Raw genomic sequence first — 20,893 nt, forward strand, 5'->3', positions numbered from 1 at the left:
CGAAAAAAGATAGTTTGCAAGAAAAACAACTGGAGAGAATACTTTTTTTTCAGTGTAATCAACGAATGTATTAGTGTCGATTTGGCGGGTTTAATTTGACGTTGGTTGAGGAAAAAAATTGTTTTCTGCTTACTTTTGAATACAAAAATAAATGATTTATAGTTAAATTATCTAATATTATTTGATTTTTTTCTTAAGTTTACCTGATCTTTTTGATATTATCCCATCACATTTCGTTACACGCCAAGATGTCGGTAAGTTTACGTTAACTACATCACCAATACCTTGTATTTAATATTATTTTTCACAATTTAATTTAAATACGATGATTTAACACTGAATTTGAAATAATATCACAACTGAAAGTAGTAAAAAAACTTTTTTTTTCACTTAAATTGAAAAAAAACTTTCACTCAATTAACTAACTGTCACATCTCACCACTAAACTGTTTTTACGAAAAGTTTGCTGATGTATGACAGACATTTAACAACGTTGCCAAGTTTTAATATATTTCCAGTCGTTACGTTAAAATAATGAATCATTCAATCAGAAATTGGAGTGATAATTTTAATATTTTAAATATTCTATAGACCCTTATAAGTCTAATTACAATAAATTTTACTTGTTTTATATTTAACAATACTATAGTTTTTTATAAAAATCAAATATCAAACGACAAACATGAAAACGAGAAATTTTGTTAAAAGTGAACTTGGCAACATCAAAGATATATCCCGCACGGCTGCCAACGCTTAGAATATAATTTCCCCTCGTATACGAGAACTGATTTCAATAAAAGTTTATATGTTTCAAGTTTATAAACGTCAAAATTGCAAACTCATCGTAAAATCTCTTTATCGGCGTTAAATTTATCTACCAATAGCGGTAATTGCTCGATTTTGTCTTTTCAGGTGTAATATATAAAATGTTAATTAGACTATATTCAATTTTGACAGTTTTCTGTCAATATGTTCTATAGCAATATGTTTTAATAAATAAGTTATATTTTTAAAATCGGTATTTTATTTAATAACCAATACAACGTCGAAAATATCTAAATTTCCGAACAATAAAATAAAATTGCTTAAATCATCACACCAAGCGTTAAAAAAAATCTGGCAACAACGCGACCTGGTACAATATTCGTAAGACGTTACTTGAAACCGTAAAAGTTACACAGTGGAAGAATTAAAATTATTTGTTTTATAATACACTGAGATTCAATTATTTATTAAAACAATTTAAAAACTGATAAAATAATTTATTATAACGCGTCACTAATCGTTAATTACTTCCGGTTATCACGCGCTGATAACCAATCCTGAATTTTAAATTTTCACATTGAGGTAGGCAACCAAACACACATGTGTAATGGTAGTTGCATACGTAGTAAGACTTGTCAGATATTTTTTTCAATTTACATTTAATAGTCATGATAGTCTGATGCACGCAACTAATTTTTTCAACTTTTAAAACTCCAGTAATTCAGTTGTAAACGTAGCTTATGTTATTTGAGAACTGAACATTTAAAAACGATATTACGTCATGATTAATGAGACGTATTCAGCACTTCCGGAAAGTTGTCATATTTATTGAAGATTGTTAAAAATTAAGAATTTATCACAAATTAATTCTTGTGACGATTCTTGAGGTTATTGCAAGAGAAATTTCTGTAAATATACAGTTTAGAATAGTTATTATATTAATTCAAACATCTAACACACTTTATTTTATTTATTTTAATACTTCTATTTGTTTAAACAATTTCAACATCACTCGTAACAAATATAAGTAAAAATTAGGTTAATTCAAAATGATTTATTCCTTTTTCTGTTCAGTATTATCAATCTGTTCATTATTTACTTCATTAGAATGTTGTATATCAGCTACTACTTCATCTGAAGGAGTATTCTGGACAAGAATTTCTGCTGGGGGTTGTTTTAACTCTTCGGGGTGTTGTTGATTGGTAACTTCGGGTGAATTCATATCTGTATTTACAGAATCGACATTATTATCTACTGTATTTGTATTATCTTCAACTAAATTTTGTTCAGGAAGATTTCCGGGTTGATTTTCGTTGTTTACAACTATTGCAGCTTCTAAATTTTTATTGTCTGCGTTTTTATCCCTTTTTAAATTACCAACTACGTCTTTGGCTAATTCCCTTTCGTTATATCTATCTCTGAGGGCGGTAAAAAGGCATAACTGAGTTTCGTATTCCCTTTTAAGTTCAGCATTATGTCTAATCATCATTTCTAATTTTTTGTGCATTAAATCGTAACGTTCCTTTTCTGCTTTCTGTTTACCTTCCATCGAACTTATTTTTATTTCTAATTGCTGCACTTCCAAGTTGCGAATTTCCAATAAATCTTTGGTTATGCGGATGACTTCTCTCAGAGATTCGATTTGTTGAGTGAACGCCTCTATTTGCAATTCTTGATTTTTGATTACTTTCGTTTTTTCGAATATCATACTTTTCGCTTTGGTTAAAGTTTTCTCGGATTCCGTACGGAGGAAATCCACGTCTTCGGTTTGTTTTTCGTGAAGGGCCTTGTATTTTTTAGCCTGCGCAGCCTCTTCCTCCATTTGGGACACTAACATCTTATAAACTTGAATTTCTGCATCTTTAGTCTGCAATTTCAAAATTAAATATCGATAAACAATCTGAATAACAATTTTATAATACCTCGTATTATTAAATTAATGTGATCAATATTATTTGGACACCCTATATAAGCTCATACGTCAAATATCAATTAAATAAAAACAACTATAATAATACCTATAAATATTGACTACATTACATTTATAATATATTTTAATTAGATGATGTATCACATACATACCTCCAGACGTTTTTCTAAATCACCAACTTTTCTAATCAACTCTTCTTGGTTAATTTTTGTAGCCTAAAAAATAACGTTCGAATTTGTAATGGATTTTCATTATTTATTTAATTACAATATTACCTGAACTTCTGCCATTTTAGTAAATTAATGCGTATTAAATTGTAGTGTTAACAACTCGAAACTTCAAGAGGAAAGGAATATTTTTAGAATGTAGGTGACTTCTGGATCATTTATTTTTAGAAAAATGTTTTTCATCCAATACGTTATGTTTAAATTTCCCACTAAATTTATAGATTACTGTGATGCCAAATCTACACCTCTAAATACGTTTCAATGAATAACACTACATAGAACTAAAAGTTTAGGAACTATTATGTAACTTAACATTTCAAATTTTGTATCTAATAGTACCAATTTTTTATAACAAAGTGACATTTCGGGAATAGCTTATTAAATATTCATTATTTGACACTATTTATATTTAAATGAAATTTATATTCTATCCAATTAACAGAATAGTGTAGTGTACACTTTGACGTAAAATATTTATATTTTAAAGTTTGGCGATACTGTAGTGATATTATCACACAGCATGCTGATGTTCTTTTATAATTCTAACCTTAAAAGCTGGGGTGTTTGACATTTTAAATTTCTTGTCATTTAAAAAATTCAAACGACGTAGATATTTTTCATCGAGAACTATTATATAGTACGTTATGTTTAAAAAAGACCTTTAAATTCAATTTAAAAATACGCGATATTTTTCGTCCTACGCCGAGCTTTTCCTATTTTCCAATGTGGTTCTGTATTGGTGGATAATTAAACATATCCGTCAATCATAAAAAAAATTATTTCGTATCAATAAATAATTATAGAGAAAAATTGTATATAAAAAATGGAGGAATACACAAGGGAACCTTGCCCTTGGAGAATCGTGGACGACTGTGGAGGTGCTTTTACAATGGGTTTAATCGGGGGAGGTGTTTTTCAAAGTATAAAAGGATTCCGTAATGCTCCTTCAGGAATAAATAAAAGACTTGTAAGTCGACTGCTTCATTTATTATTATTAATATTTAAATTAAACATTAAATTCTTAATTTTTGTTATTAAATTTTTATAATTAGTTCAGAAATATTACGAAATTTAGTTTACGTAAAATTAGTAATAAGAATGTTTATTATGCAATAGTTAGTTTATATATTTTAGCATTTCTAAATTGACAGAAATATGAAGAACCGAATTCAAAGTTTGTAATCTTATCGATTAATTTCCTCATAAGTTTACAAAATCAACATTTTTGCATAAGGTTTTCACTGTTTTTCATTTCAAAAGTAGTTTAATGCCTTACTATACATTGTGCAGTGCTTTTCTAGTTTATTTCAATATAAAAATGTCCTTTTATATAACTGGGGTCAAAAAAAATGTTTGATTATGAACAAAACCAATCTATACTTCCTCCCTGGTAGCTTTAAGGGCATTTAAGAAGCACCGGAGGAGGTTATGATTAGTGTTCTATGCTAAGGAAGAATAAATCTCAATTATCACTACAAACCAAACGAAAAAATGCTCCAGAAAAGAAGAAGGTTTGTTTCCTAGATTTGTTTAGAGCTATGGACTTGGGAGGGGAGTTTTTGGTAACAAAAAAGCTATAAAACGGGGAACAACAGGCTTTAAAAGTTGTAGTACAATCTAGTTTAACTATATTATGCCTTGTTACAAGTTTTGCTGTGATTTGAAAACTTTCTTCGTGGATTTTATATCCTAAATTCAGAATGTGTTGAAATTGGAGCAAAAACTTTCTCACTAGCAGCATTGGGGGCACTCAGGAAGCATCTGTTAAGGTTGTGACTAGCTTTTCATGTTGGAGAAAGGGAAACTTCAATTCTCATTAAAAACTGAAGCAAAAAATGCCTCAGAAAAGAAGCCGAAATAGGTATTAGCGTTGATCTGAATTCTGGAGTGTGTAGACGAGTTTTTGGTGTCGAAAACTGCTCTAAAATGGATCACAACAGGCCTAAAAGTTGCAGTACAATGTAGTCTATCGATTTAGGCCTTGCTACACGTTCTGGTATGAAAAACAAGCAAGTACTTTCTCACTTCGAAGATATTGCGACTAAAATTTTATGTTGGAGAAGAAAAAACTTCAATTTCCATTACAAATCAGAGGAAAAACTGCTTCAGAAAAGAAGCAAGCATAGATACCAAGTTGATTAGAAATGTAAGAGGTGGTAGGCAGGTTTTTAATTATAAAAAGGGGCACATTTGGCATAAAAGTTACAATACAATCTATTCTAGTCTGTTTCGAAATTCATTTTCAAGGATTTCATGCCTTAAGTACAAAAGTTGATAAATTTCGAGCAAAAACAAATTGTTTCTATTTACTAGTAGCTTTATGGGGCCCTCAGAAAGCACCTGATAAGGTTACGACTAGCATTTTAAGTAGGGGATGATAAAAACAGCTCCGAAGTGGGTTGTAGTACATTGTAATCTCTACAACCCCTATTACTAGCCCGAATTTGGTTTTATGGTGGAAATTAAAGTACTTTTTACAATTTTAAAATCCCTTATGCATCGTTACGAACATATAAACGCCTATTATTGAAAATTTCTGTTCGAATTTGTAGATCGGTAGCTTAACTGCTATAAGACAGAGATCCCCGATAATCGCTGGTAATTTCGCCGTTTGGGGAGGTATGTTCTCTTCAATAGATTGCGCTTTAATCCAAGTTAGAAAGAAGGAAGATCCTTGGAATTCGATAATAAGTGGGGCGGCGACAGGAGGTAACGTTTCACCTAAAAAGACACCAGCCGAATCGTATGGATTGGGGGATTTTATTTTGTTTTTATTTCAGGAATTCTGGCCGCCCGGAACGGTCTTCCGGCTATGGCGGGCAGCGCTTTCATAGGGGGAGTACTTTTAGCTCTAATAGAAGGTATCGGTATATTATTTACCAGACTTACTGCTGAACAGTATCAACCACAGTTACCACCCATGGAAGATCCATCCGTATTGGGTGATCAACAGTCGGGAAATCCGGGAAGTTATTCTTTTCAATAGGGTTTCTTGTTAGTTTGTTGATTAGTTGTAAATTTATTTCTTATTTAAATAAAAAAAATACCGAAGCAACTTTTTTTATTATTTATTAAAAGGGACTTCGGAAAATGGAATTTACCCTTTTATTATGGAAATTTGAATATAATACGCTATAAAAATCGATACACTCCATAGATTTAATAGAATGTCACAACAACGTTGTCATACTAAATAATTTGTATGTTTTATAAAGCAGAAAAAATAAATTTTAGTGATAAGGTCTATATAATAACATTTAAATTACGCGCCATTAATATTTACGTTTGTGACAGATGAAACTAGTTCGTTTTACAACTTCAGACTAGTTCGTTGTACACTTTCTGACAGCGGTTATTTGATAAAAACCATTGAGTTATTAGTAATTAATTCAATGGTTAAAACCATAGAATTAAATTAATTAGTGGTTTCTTATCACAGATTAAATAGAAAGGATTTTTTTGTTTTTAGTTTAATTCTTTTCTTATAATTAATGATAATACGAATCTCTATTGTGACTATAGACAAATGATAACAATCAATAATCATTTGATACATAACACATCGGATCGGTTCGGGATTACATATTGGAACGAACTTAACATACGTCAAAATCATCTTGTCATTTTTCATGTTTGGTTGATGTGAATTGTGTATTTTTTTCTATTTTATCATTGTTAGTGTCGTTTTTGTGATTTTAATTATAGAATAATGATGTTTTTTGTGTTTCAAAAATCGGCATACACCCAAAAATTACCAGGAAAACTAAATTATAGGTTAGTTAACAATAAGAACAGAAGTGTACTTGAAAATAATTTTATTTAACTTCAATGTGTAGTTAATACTTGTCAATAATTTAATATAAAGTATTTTATTCCTTGTAACATGTTTTTTACTCAATAAATATCTATTATTATAGTAATTTATTTATTTCAACCATCTATAATTTCAAGAAAAACATTTTTCGTTTTTTACTTTATATTGACGCTAGAATCGAAAATTTTTCTCAACTTCTACTGAACTATATGTAATTTAACAAATCAATAATCTTTTATAAAATATTTGGATAGGTTTTATGCTTTATATCTATAGAAATATTATTATTTTATTAGTTAAATATATTGTATTTTGTTTATACTGTATTTATTGATAAAATGGAAGCATATTGCTACAAAGACAAATTCTTACATCTCTTACATCATATATGCTGAAATGTATATATGAAATAAACGGAATTTGGTGTTGATACGGAATACATTTAAATTACTTCACTAGTAGTTGACTATAGACAATGGAATCGGCTTATGTCATTAGATAAAAGGCCAATAGAGAAGAAGACTATAAGGATTGAAAAATTAAGCTCTGTCTTCTTCTCTTTTTCTTTCTCAATGTTGACTATGAACAATGGCAAATTAAGTCTTGTCTTCGTCTCTTCTAATTTTTGGATGATTCTTATATGAGGGTAATGAAAAGATAAAAACTTCCTACTAACATTCATCTTTATTTACATTTACATTTAATATTTAAACAAAACTATGAATTAATAATTGATTTCTATTTTGTACACTATAGAGCTGATAGATACTATTTATATAGTATAAAAATGAATTGCCGGATGTCAATGTCCTTTGATAAAAGGAAGTGGTACAATACGTGGAATTACAGGATCAGAATTGTGAATGTCACTACCGGTTTGATGTCAGCTGTCTTCCGGATCGCAGACGATAGTCAATGAATGCGCATGAGTCAGAGCAGCCCAAAGAGGTGATCTGAAAAATATATTACGCAATTCTATGACAGTTTTATTTATATATAAATTACGTTCGTGAGTGCTGTTTTAACTAATACTCAGTAAAACGACACTCTATGTTAAGTAATTTTATCTATGAAATAATTACACATCGATGTTGCAAAACGTGCTGCGATTTAACGAGATGTTTATTAAAATGATCAATTCTATTAGTTACTATAAAAAAAAAATACAAATTCAATTAAAACTTAATTGGATTCTGAATTAATAAAAACGGAAGTGATGAATTTAAAATTTTCTTATAACTATTGACATTGACGTATTTTCCATCGAAATAAACTTTAAATTCCCGAATTCGATGGCTGCAGACAGAATGACAAATGCTTTACATCGTTGCCACGTTGTAATTTTTTTCAGACTGTATTAATTTAAACCAATAGGGAGTAATAGTAATCGTAAACACCGATGCAACATGGTTGCCAACGTTTAGAAAATAATTTCCCCAGATACATAAATAATTGCAAAATTGCTATTTTAATATAAAGCGTTTTAAAATAATTCATTTGAATATCAAAAGAAATCCTGTGTACAAAAAACGTCATTTATCTTGATTTTTATTTCCAATTAATTATAAATGAAATGTACCTGTCCGCGCAGATGTCTTTCACCTGCTGCTACCTTCCAACACTACGATTTTCGTCCGCATCCGGTGTGATCATTTCAATGACAGTTTGTTCCGGTTCGGGATCGGATCGTTCTTCTACGACGGTATCTAATTCTAGAGAAGGAAAACCTCTACTCATACCACGCTCGGAACGAAGCGATATTGCCCTGCTAGATCGACCTTGGGAAACAAAAATAATTTTTATTCATTTTACCACGTGTTAAAAGTTGCAATACTACGATTTTTCCACTTTCTATTTACCTGTACTCTTTTTTTTACCTCGTATATCAATTACAATATTAACATCCAGTATTTATTTTGTAGCGAATAGTTGTTTATTTATTCCACGAAATAAATACTCCCATGAGAAATTTCACGAGTTTCGAATTCTACCTACGAAAACTAAACAAAAACGTAGACGAAATAAAAAGATTTCAAAACGTAGCAGGTGCAAAGAAACTCGTACAAATGTCACGAACATTGGAATAAGTTGGGGCTTTTAACTGTGTTTTAGAAAAGTTTTTTCATTTAATGTGTCTCATAAATTCAACTGATTAAGGACAACTTTTCAAACTTCTTTTCGTATTAGAATGAATAAGATTATTATAGTGTATACAAAGGTTTGCAAAAACATAGAAAAAATTATATCGATCAATCGAAACATAGGCAACACTTAATACAATTACCAGTAAATTATTATATCACATATAATTTTCTCCCACAGATTAAAATCATAGTTATAATTACGTTGAATGACCACTAATACTAAATACTAATGATATATTAAACTAAATTCGTACGTTGTTTGTATGCAGTGGCAATTTATCGTCGACCATTTTACGTTCCGATGTTACAATCTAATAGTTAGGCAATACAAAATACTTCTGAGTATATTAATATTAATACTTTATTAGAAGCTTATTTTGTTTCTGTTGACAGTAGATTAACTAAATAATACAGTTATCACCTTATTTATTATAAACGACAAAAATAATACGAATAATTTCGTTTTATCATTAAAATTAATTAATTAAATTTATTAATCCATTTTGTAATCCGACTCTGTTTAACTAAGTGTAATTAATGTTGCCTATACATGTGATCCCTTTTTGATGTAAATTTTTCGAAAACTTATTTTCTCGAGTAGAAAACTTCGTTATAATTCGATCAAACTTTGGGAAAGTGGGTGTTCAACTGTTAAATAAGGTTACTTCTTATAGATTAATCGCCAAATTATGCAACTTTTATCTTATTTTTCTCGTGAAAGTTTCTCGACGTTAACACTTTTTCTTAAGAATTTTTTTGTTTGAAAGATGAGTAAGTGAACGTATTAAAACGAATACGAAGGTGGGTTTACACCAAACAGCCGATAATTAAAGTTATGTAACAATCCGAAACATGAAACTTCGAAATAGACTATCAAATTTTTGAAAGTGAAATTGCCGTCAAATAATTTTAAAAAAACTCATATTCACAGACAACGTAATGTATTAAGTGTAATAAATCAAATTTGTCTACAGCAGACGTCTAGAGCATTATTTTCTTTTAAATTTATATAGCCGGAGTTGACTTGAATATCAAAAATAATAGCACGGTTATAATTCTTTATAATGGTGAAATATTTCATTTGGCAACGTCGCAATTTTGCATCTGAATTTTCTTTGAAACAATTGTGACATTCCAAATAAAAAATACAATAATAACACGACTACATTGTTTTGAAAACAGAATCATAAATATTTTTGTTATTCGTGGAATCTTTTAGTAAAACTAATATTTGATTTAAATTTTATACCGCCATTTTGTATACAAAGCTAGACGAACGCCAATTAAAATATTTTGAATACATATTTTAACTAGAAACAAAATGCTTTCATCTGTTTTTAATTATGAATATTTCCATGTTTGCAATTACTTCAGAAAACGCATTCAATTCTGTTTTTCAATTAAAATTCCATTTAAAAATATATGTGTTAATATAAAATGAAAAAAGTCTATTTACTGAACTTGAAAACGTAAACAAAACCTGAAGTTGACAGTGTTGCCAATATTTTTACTCGAAATTATACAATCGTTATAGCGAATTTTTGACAAATATATAGTAGATACAAATTAAAAACGTATATATAACCTATTTTAATAAATATTTCAAATTTTATATTTATAATTCATTTCTAAAAGATGACATTTTTATGTGATATCCGATGAATTCGATGGTACTATACTAAAAATAGTATAGTTGGCAACATTGGATTACAAAACGAAGATATGACGAACAATTTTTTTAAACAGGGTCGCATTTAGGATTATTTGGAATAAAATTATTTGATTAAAAACAATTTTCATTTCTGAGTTCATTAATTTAAGTTTCATGTATTTATTTTACTAGTATGTAAATAGTGAATTATATCATGAATTAAGAACAACGTAGAGGCTTAAAAAGAATAAAAAAATCAATTAGAATAGTTGATAATATTATAAATAAATATAAATTGTCATTTTTTAAAATATTTCTTAAAACTACATTATTGTGTGTGAGTGTTATTAATGTATAGCAAACTTTGTTCAAATATAAAGTAAAAAGCAAAGAACAGTGAAAATTGGAAAGATTTTTACGTATTTCAAAACGAGAATATTAAAATTTTAGCATTTACATTTCGTGTATATTCAACGGAGAATCAAATGAAAAGTAAACCCATTGTTATCTTTTCTGATGTCTTTGCTTTATCGTTAGAAAATAATTCAATCCCATAATTACATATTTGTTCACCTGAATGAACACAAATACAACCCTGGAACTTCTATTATGGCTACCCAAGACGCATTAAATTAAATGTCTGCATAGTAACGTAGAGATGGGTCTTTGTATAATAATAATATTAACTATTAGTGTTATTACGAACCGTTTTATACAGAGCGATATTTAATAACGAATAGTTACATTTATTTTAAATTGATTTTGTTTAAAATAGACGATATTTTTGCAGTTACATAATATAACAGTGAATCGTCACGTGATTTAAACTTCCTCGCTGTTATCTATGTTCCTCAGGCGGGATCACAAACGTCATGATGCAGTAGACTTTTAAAACCTTCTGATATTCCGTTGAAATTCCTCTAGGGCATCCGGACACGTATAATAGGGCTTAGGCCGAACTGGATTATGTAGTAGCAATTTTTGGTTGCGTCAAATTTATAACCTGTCACGTAAGAAAAGGGTTTACGATCTCGACCGTGAGATTACCCACGAAACTTACGAGTTAAAGCTAATATTACAATACAGTACCGTACCGTTACGATTTCGAAAATATTTAACATAAAATCTAAAGTTATTTTAATAAATTATATGATATTGAGTTTGTTTTTAATTGTTTTATTATAAAAAATGGAAAATTGTGTTAGTTACGCCATCTATAATTTCAAATGCAAACTTAAAGTGAATGATTTTGACGTGTGAGAAACGTCGACTTTAAATAAACATAGAGATGGGATTTATACGTTATAAAATAACTGTTTAAAGTATTATAATAAATAGATTTAATAATAAAAAAACGTTTTATGTATATTTTCTATCATTTCACTGTTCTTGCGATAAAAAAAAGAATTAAACGATGCAAATAAGGATGTTAAGCAACCAAATAAAAAACGGAGAAGAAGAAAACGCGAAAGGAAATGTGGAAACGGAAAAGACAGCGCTAGTTACCTAAATAGTGTATTGGGCTGAATCTGACAATAGAGAAAGTACCGTGATTTGTGTCGCAATTGCGTCTGCGCGCCTGCTCCCTCGCTAATTTCGCTCTCCTGCGCAAACAACATATTACTAGTAAAGCCAACAGAGGAAAACCGAAGATGCACGATATGATGGGCACGACTACCGTTTCCGGTGACACTGTAACAAAAAAGTGATCGCTAGATCAATAGAATATAATGAGATGTGACGCAATGGGTGCCATTTTTGTTTAAAAAGTAAGAGGACAACCTATATATACAACTAATGTTATTTATACAAATAATGGATTTAATTAATTATTAATACTAATTAATATGGGTTTAGTTAATTGGATTTTGATATCTACGGTAGGTTTTGAAAATCGATTACGATCCTCTGATGGCTAAATGAATATTCGTGGTGAATGACAATGCCCTTGAGACTATTAGGTCATCGGCCATCTGTTCAGTCTCAGTATTTAAATTGGATCGAATTCATATTAACGCGTATTTTTAGACTGAATTCTCATAGACAAAAAAGGAATTCTCAAATTAGATAAAATTAATGTTGGAATGTATGCTAACATCGGAATTTGTTTTAATATACAGGGTGTCTCACGACGAGTTAAAACTATCTGTATATATGGTAAAATACTTATAGTAGAATCATGAAAATTTCTACGTTCGGGTTTTCGAGTATGATCTTTTTAACTAAAATATTTTTAAAGATGGCCGACTTCCGGTTCTACTTGAAATCGAATGTAACTTTGTTATTTTATATGGAACACCCTGTATATTAATACATTTTTGAAATCTACGTTAAATTTTAGTATACGTTTGTCTGAAAAATTTTTTTCGAAAAATGCATACTTTTTGAGTTATTATTTTTTTTGTAGAAAATTTGACAGTTGCAGACCCTTATAAATTATTTTTTTACGTGAATACCCTTAAAGATATTAAAATGGTTTCTGTTTGGTTTCTTTAAGCAATGTTTTACGTATTAGAATCTATATTGAAAAATGTTTCATTTTATACAGGGTGTGTATAAAAACTGTTCAAACTTTAACTTCATAAATATCAAATTTCTACATTTTTTCAAATAGAACCACCCGGTTTTTTCTATTTTAATGCATTCGCGTATAAAAAATAATGCTCATTCATGTATACTTTCCTATACCTAAACCTTACCGTTATCCAGATATTAAATGTTTTCTGTAAATTTTTAGTCTAAATTTTATTTTGACCCGTTGATACTAGCACTAAAATATTACAAGTATAGGAAATTATACATGAATTTGCCTTATTTTTAACTCCCGAATGGATTAAAATACAAAAAACCGGGTGGTCCTATTTGAAAAAAAGAAAAAATTTGATATTTATGAAGTTAAACTTTGAACACTTTTTATACACACCCTGTATAGAATAAAAAATTTTTCAACATAGATTGAAATACGTCTGACTTTGCTAAAAGCAACCGAATAGAAACCCTTGTCATATCTTTAAGGGTACTCAAGTAAAAAAATAATTTATAAGGGTCTGCAACTGTCAAATTTTTTACAAAAAAAATAATAACTCAAAAAGTATGCATTTTTCGAAAAAAATTTTTAGACGAAAGTATACTAAAATTTAACGTAGATTTCAAAAATGTACTAATATACAGGGTGTTCTATTCAAAATAACAAAGTTACAGTCGATTTCCGGTAGAACCGGAAGTCGGCCATCTTTAGAAATATTCGTCAACTGTAAATGCACGAAGGTTTCAAAATTCGATCAAATTTACTTTTTTTACAAGTCAAAAGTTTTTACACTCGAAAAGTCTCATCTGAAATCGATTTTACGGTTCACTTCTTTTCATGTTTGTCTCCGATCTTCTATCAAACTCCGGAAGTTCTTAGATAGAATGAAATGATAGTTCAAGTAAATGGTCAGAATTTTTTCATTATAAATAAATTTCGTTACATTACAAGAACGAAGTTTTTTTTCGAAAACTACCGGTACTATATTGTGTTTTGGATATTTAGAACAATCTTTAGTACAATCAATGATATTCTGTTAAATTTTTTTTACAGAAACTTTGATAGTCCGGTCAAATTAGTCATTCGAGGTTACTTAAACCTGAAAATCAGTAGATTAAAACTTTGGATCATTATATCTCGAAAACGGTGGCTCGTAGAAAAAAAATTATTGATACGTTTTTTGTAGATAATTTAATGATCTACAATTTTTGTCGTAAGGTTTTTTATGATAAAACACACCGTTTTGCTGTAAATCGCGTAAAACACTTTTTTAACTTTTGACCTTGAAAAAAATATAAGGTATTAAAAATCTAAAAAAAAAATTAATCGAAACTAACCCGTAGGATAAATAAGAATCACTGGTTTTTTGTTATGGTGGTTGACACTATTGGTTATGGTGATTTTATTAATACCATCTGGCTGGCCGGACATAATTGATGGTCTGAAACAAGAAAAAAAACATTAATAAACCCCATAATAAACGCCATTCAATGGCAATTATAAGAAAACTATATAAATTTGAAGATTTACGTCAATATTTCATATTACAGCGTTGCCAGATCATTTTTTAATAATACGAATATTGATGATGTAATAATATACGTAATAATTGACGTAACTAATCTTTTAAAGGTTAGTTTACATTATATCAGGTTTGTGGTGGAAATTCGAATTCATATTCATAAGAAACTTCATTTCATTTCGATAAAAATCCGGAAATTTTCATATAGAACGAAATGGTTATAAATAAATTTTATTATTACAAGAACGAAGTTTTTTTTCGAAAACTACTGTTATTATATCGTGTTTTGGATATTTAGAACAATCTTTAGTACAATCAATGATATTCTGTTAAATTTTTTTCACCGAAACTTAAATAGTCCGGTCAAATTAGTCATTCGAAGTTACTTAAACCTGAAAATCAGTAGATTAAAACTTTGGATCATTATATCTCGAAAACGGTGGCTCGTAGAAAAAAAATTATTGATACGTTTTTTGTAGATAATTTAATTATCTACAATTTTTGTCTGAAAGTTTTTTATGATAAAACACACCGTTTTGCTGAAAATCGCGTAAAACTCTATTTTTTAACTGTTGACCTTGAAAAACATTCTTTTCATACACGAGAATGAGGGGAGAGTTATAAATTTTCATTAACTAAGGAAAAAAAAACAATATTTAGTACAATCAATGATATTCTGTTAAATTTTTTTCACGGAAATTTCAATAGTCCGGTCAAATTAGACAATCGAAGTTACTTAAACCTGAAAATCAGTAGATTAAAACTTTGGATCATTATATCTCGAAAACGGTGGCTCGTAGAAAAAAAATTATTGATACGTTTTTTGTAGATAATTTAATTATCTACAATTTTTGGCGTAAGGTTTTTTATGATAAAACACACCGTTTTGCGGTAAATCGCGTGAAACACTATTTTTTAACTTTTGACCTTGAAAAAAATTCTTTTCATACACGAGAATGAGGGGAAAGTTACAAATTTTCATTGACTAAGGAAAAAAAACAATATTTAGAACAATCAATGATAGTCTGTTGATTTTTTTTCACCGAAACATTAATAGTCCGGTCAAATTAGACATTCGAATTTACTTAAACCTGAAAATCAGTAGATTACAACTTTGGATCATTATATCTCGAAAACGGTGGCTCGTAGAAAAAAAATTGTTGATACGTTTTTTGTAGATAATTTAATTATCTACAATTTTTGTTTTAAGGTTTTTTATGATAAAACACACCGTTTTGCGGTAAATCGCGTGAAACACTATTTTTTAACTTTTGACCTTGAAAAAAATTCTTTTCATACACGAGAATGAGGGGAAAGTTACAAATTTTCATTAACTAAGGAAAAAAAAACAATATTTAGTACAATCAATGATATTCTGTTAAATTTTTTTCACCGAAACTTAAATAGTCCGGTCAAATTAGTCATTCGAAGTTACTTAAACCTGAAAATCAGTAGATTAAAACTTTGGATCATTATATCTCGAAAACGGTGGCTCGTAGAAAAAAAATTATTGATACGTTTTTTGTAGATAATTTAATTATCTACAATTTTTGTTTTAAGGTTTTTTATGATAAAACACACCGTTTTGCGGTAAATCGCGTGAAACACTATTTTTTAACTGTTGACCTTGAAAAAAATTCTTTTCATACACGAGAATGAGGGGAAAGTTACAAATTTTCATTGACTAAGGAAAAAAAACAATATTTAGAACAATCAATGATAGTCTGTTGATTTTTTTTCACCGAAACATTAATAGTCCGGTCAAATTAGACATTCGAATTTACTTAAACCTGAAAATCAGTAGATTACAACTTTGGATCATTATATCTCGAAAACGGTGGCTCGTAGAAAAAAAATTGTTGATACGTTTTTTGTAGATAATTTAATTATCTACAATTTTTGTTTTAAGGTTTTTTATGATAAAACACACCGTTTTGCGGTAAATCGCGTGAAACACTATTTTTTAACTTTTGACCTTGAAAAAAATTCTTTTCATACACGAGAATGAGGGGAAAGTTACAAATTTTCATTAACTAAGGAAAAAAAAACAATATTTAGTACAATCAATGATATTCTGTTAAATTTTTTTCACCGAAACTTAAATAGTCCGGTCAAATTAGTCATTCGAAGTTACTTAAACCTGAAAATCAGTAGATTAAAACTTTGGATCATTATATCTCGAAAACGGTGGCTCGTAGAAAAAAAATTATTGATACGTTTTTTGTAGATAATTTAATTATCTACAATTTTTGTTTTAAGGTTTTTTATGATAAAACACACCGTTTTGCGGTAAATCGCGTGAAACACTATTTTTTAACTTTTGACCTTGAAAAAAATTCTTTTCATACACGAGAATGAGGGGAAAGTTACAAATTTTCATTGACTAAGGAAAAAAAACAATATTTAGAACAATCAATGATAGTCTGTTGATTTTTTTTCACCGAAACATTAATAGTCCGGTCAAATTAGACATTCGAATTTACTTAAACCTGAAAATCAGTAGATTACAACTTTGGATCATTATATCTCGAAAACGGTGGCTCGTAGAAAAAAAATTGTTGATACGTTTTTTGTAGATAATTTAATTATCTACAATTTTTGTTTTAAGGTTTTTTATGATAAAACACACCGTTTTGCGGTAAATCGCGTGAAACACTATTTTTTAACTTTTGACCTTGAAAAAAATTCTTTTCATACACGAGAATGAGGGGAAAGTTACAAATTTTCATTAACTAAGGAAAAAAAAACAATATTTAGTACAATCAATGATATTCTGTTAAATTTTTTTCACCGAAACTTAAATAGTCCGGTCAAATTAGTCATTCGAAGTTACTTAAACCTGAAAATCAGTAGATTAAAACTTTGGATCATTATATCTCGAAAACGGTGGCTCGTAGAAAAAAAATTATTGATACGTTTTTTGTAGATAATTTAATTATCTACAATTTTTGTTTTAAGGTTTTTTATGATAAAACACACCGTTTTGCGGTAAATCGCGTGAAACACTATTTTTTAACTTTTGACCTTGAAAAAAATTCTTTTCATACACGAGAATGAGGGGAAAGTTACAAATTTTCATTGACTAAGGAAAAAAAACAATATTTAGAACAATCAATGATAGTCTGTTGATTTTTTTTCACCGAAACATTAATAGTCCGGTCAAATTAGACATTCGAAGTTACTTTAACCTGAAAATCAGTAGATTACAACTTTGGATGATTATATCTCGAAAACGGTAGCTCGTAGAAAAAAAATTATTGATACGTTTTTTGTAGATAATTTAATGATCTACAATTTTTGTATGAAGGTTTTTTATGATAAAACACACCGTTTTGCTGTAAATGAATTTAAAGATTTTCCGGTGATATATATCATTTTTTTCAAACACCCGGTATAAACTAGGGGAAAATATTATTTTAAAAGCTTTCTTAAATTATTTTTCTTCACTTTCGAGTCGAGATATTTTTGTAATATTTATATATAAAAATAATGGGGAGCTATTAACTTTTTATGAGGCTTTTAAAACGGTGTGCCGTTTTGAAAATGAAAACTTGACGTGAATTTATTATAAAGAAAAAAGGTAAATGTAATATCCATAAAAAACCCAGTTGTTTTCTGCGTGTATCTAATAAATATCCATTCTCATTTGGGTAACATTTTTAATTATTTAAGTCGTTCTAAATTTGGATTATTGCGAAAATTAAAAAACTCATTTTTTTTCTAATTAATTAAAAAAATATATATTTCATTCCCTTTAGGGGATGTATCCACTCCCTGTTCTTGAGGGTAATAAATAAAAACCCAGATGAGACGATTATTTAACGCTTTATTATTAACATATTCACCCTGAAGCCGGTCCTGGTTGAATACAGTGAAATTTTGAAATTCGGCGGAGGCGCCGTCTTTGATAAACTACCCGGAATTCGTTTGATCTTTGTTTTAATATCAGTTTTTATATAAATATAAATTAGTTAAGTGATAGTGATAAGTGTATTGTTATAAGTTAGTGTAGTGTATAGTGTTTTACTAAATATATGGATTAGAAAATATCCACATTGAAAAACAATGTTTTGATCATAAAGAGCGGTATTTCTGCTGTAATTTTATCATTAAAAACTGACATTACCGCTGACGTAAGAAACAAAATGTCATTTCTAAAATCGGATATCGAGAATAAAATAATAACGATGAATGAGAAGATATAATCAGATATAGAGGAGGATTAAGGAGAAAATTAAAAATATCACGAATTCCGGGTATTTTATCAAAAGCGGCGCATTCGCCGAATTTTAAAATTCTATTATATTAAAGCAGGAACGATTCCAGGGGAGAGATTTTCACGCTGTCAGTTATTTCGATATCCGAATATGTATAATCTGAAAAAAATTAAAAAAAAAACTATACAGGATGTCTCACGACGAGTTAAAACTATCTTTATATATGGCAAAATACTCATAGTAGAATAATGAAAATTTGTAGGTTTGGGTTTTCGGATACGATCTTTTTAACTAAAATATTTTTAAAGATGGCCGACTTCCGGTTTTACCGGAAATCGATAGTAACTTTGTTAATTTATATAGAACACCCTGTATATTAATACATTTTTGAAATCTACGTTAAATTTTAGTATACTTTTGTCTGAAAACGTTTTTAGAAAAATGTATACTTTTTGAGTTATTATTTTTTTTGTAAAAAATTTGACAGTTGCAGACCCTTATAAATCATTTTTTTACGAAGTCACCCTTAAAGGTACGAAAATGATTTCTGTTCCGTTCTCTTAAGCAAGGTCAGACGTATTAAAATCTATGTTGAAAAATATTTAATTTTATACAGGGTGTGTATAAAAAGTGTTCAAAGTTTAACTTCTTAAATATGAAATTTTTTCATTTTTTTAAATAGAATCACCCGTTTTTTTTTATTTTAATGCATTCAGGGGTGGGAAATAAGGCAAATTCATTCATTTCACTCCCGAATGCATTAAAATAGAAAAAACAGGGTGGCTCAATTAAAAAAAATGAAGAAATTTGATATTAAACTTTGAACACTTTTTATACACACCCTGTATAAAATGTAAAATTTTTGAAAATAGATTCAAATACGTCCAATCTTACTTGAAGCAATCGAATAGAAACCATTTTCATATCTTTGAGGGTATCGTTGTAAAAAAATAATTTATAAGGGTCTGCAATGGTGAAATTTTTTTACAAAAATATTAATATAACTCAAAAAGTATACATTTTTCGAAAAACGTTTTCAGACAAAAGTATACTAAAATTTAACGTAGATTTCAAAAATGTATTAATATACAGGGCGTTTTATATAAAATAACGAAGTTACAGTCGATTTCCGGTAGAACCGGAAGTCGGCCATCTTTAAAAATATTCTAGTTGAAAAGATCATATCCGAAAACTCAAAAGTACAAATTTTCATAATTCTACTATGAGTATTTTGCCATATATTTACATAGTTCTAACTTGTCGTGGGACAACCTGTATAGAAACGACGTAATTACTGAAATTTTTTAAAAAATATTCGAAATTAGATAATTACGGTTAACAAAAGACAGACAGAGAAAAATCTAGTGACAACGATGACGAGATGGACTACAACGCGACCTTTTTCTTTTATTTCCACAATTTTATATGAAGAAAGGACGCGTGTCCTATTTTTTAGTCCTTAATACGTTCGAAATGAACAGTAGTGAGGATAAAAAGTAAAAAAAAAACGACGAAATGCACCTAGTTCTTTGTTATCGTTAATTTCATGTACATAAGCACGATGTTGGAGAAAAGAAGAAGAATAAGGACGTCGAGTGATTTTTTTCGCTCCCAACAATATGGAATTCGGTCTATGATCCTTTCCGAACGACATCACACAAGACAGGGTCGGTTCTAACGAAAAATTTCGCTCTAATTTTGGTTTTTAACCGCGAGGATGGTCCAACAAAGAAAACGCCAAAATTTTCAAAAAAAACTCGATTTTTTGAATAAATTAATTCGTAATTTTACTTTCCACGTTAAAAACTCTTCCTCAGAAGTTGGTATTCCACCTTCTAGTCCGGTTCTGCTCCAATTTCTTCAATTTATTTCGAAAAAACGTTTTCTGGATGTTTGCGTAGTAATTTTCCAAAAAGTGATTCCAATTTCCACCAGGCGAGCGTTTTTTTTTTCAAATTTGGGCGAAAAGGGGTGTACGGGGTGTTCTTAGTCTAATTTTCATGATAAAAAAAGCAAATGGACCCATTAAATCAACTCATCTTCAACTATCCATCGAAGATTTATTTAAAGTTACGTAAAGGACATTCTGTATAAAA

The 20,893-nt window shown here is 29.0% G+C and overlaps 3 protein-coding genes across 4 annotated transcripts in view; 1 reads left to right on the plus strand and 2 right to left on the minus strand.

The window, feature by feature from the left end:
• Window positions 1-1,720: 1,720 nt before the first annotated feature.
• Window positions 1,721-3,213, minus strand: LOC130900058 (girdin). Its single transcript, XM_057810381.1, has 3 exons — window positions 2,971-3,213; window positions 2,848-2,910; window positions 1,721-2,632 (listed from the first exon to the last, which is right to left on the minus strand). The coding sequence occupies exons 1-3, from the start codon at window positions 2,983-2,985 to the stop codon at window positions 1,820-1,822; spliced, it is 891 nt and encodes a 296-aa protein (XP_057666364.1). The 5' UTR covers window positions 2,986-3,213; the 3' UTR covers window positions 1,721-1,819.
• Window positions 3,214-3,455: 242 nt separating this feature from the next.
• LOC130900059 (mitochondrial import inner membrane translocase subunit Tim17-B) lies at window positions 3,456-5,977 on the plus strand. The gene is made up of 3 exons (XM_057810382.1): window positions 3,456-3,889; window positions 5,475-5,631; window positions 5,703-5,977. Exons 1-3 carry the CDS (start codon window positions 3,746-3,748, stop codon window positions 5,906-5,908), a joined length of 507 nt encoding a protein of 168 aa, XP_057666365.1. The 5' UTR covers window positions 3,456-3,745; the 3' UTR covers window positions 5,909-5,977.
• A 1,430-nt stretch (window positions 5,978-7,407) lies between these two features.
• The window catches only part of LOC130900060 (uncharacterized), a 29,862-nt gene continuing 16,376 nt past the window's right edge, over window positions 7,408-20,893 (minus strand). The window contains exons 2-5 of one of the 2 annotated variants that reach the window (XM_057810383.1): window positions 14,396-14,499; window positions 12,038-12,223; window positions 8,316-8,514; window positions 7,408-7,689 (exon numbers count right to left, since the gene is read on the minus strand). In XM_057810383.1, the coding sequence (XP_057666366.1) occupies window positions 8,345-8,514; window positions 12,038-12,223; window positions 14,396-14,489 (450 nt within the window). In that variant the 5' untranslated portion in view covers window positions 14,490-14,499 and the 3' untranslated portion in view covers window positions 7,408-7,689; window positions 8,316-8,344. The remainder of the gene's footprint in view (window positions 7,690-8,315; window positions 8,515-12,037; window positions 12,224-14,395; window positions 14,500-20,893) is intronic. The other variant, XM_057810384.1, reaches the window with a different exon arrangement.

This window comes from Diorhabda carinulata, chromosome 12 (assembly GCF_026250575.1).
Source record: "Diorhabda carinulata isolate Delta chromosome 12, icDioCari1.1, whole genome shotgun sequence".
NCBI classification, from domain to species: domain Eukaryota; kingdom Metazoa; phylum Arthropoda; class Insecta; order Coleoptera; family Chrysomelidae; genus Diorhabda; species Diorhabda carinulata.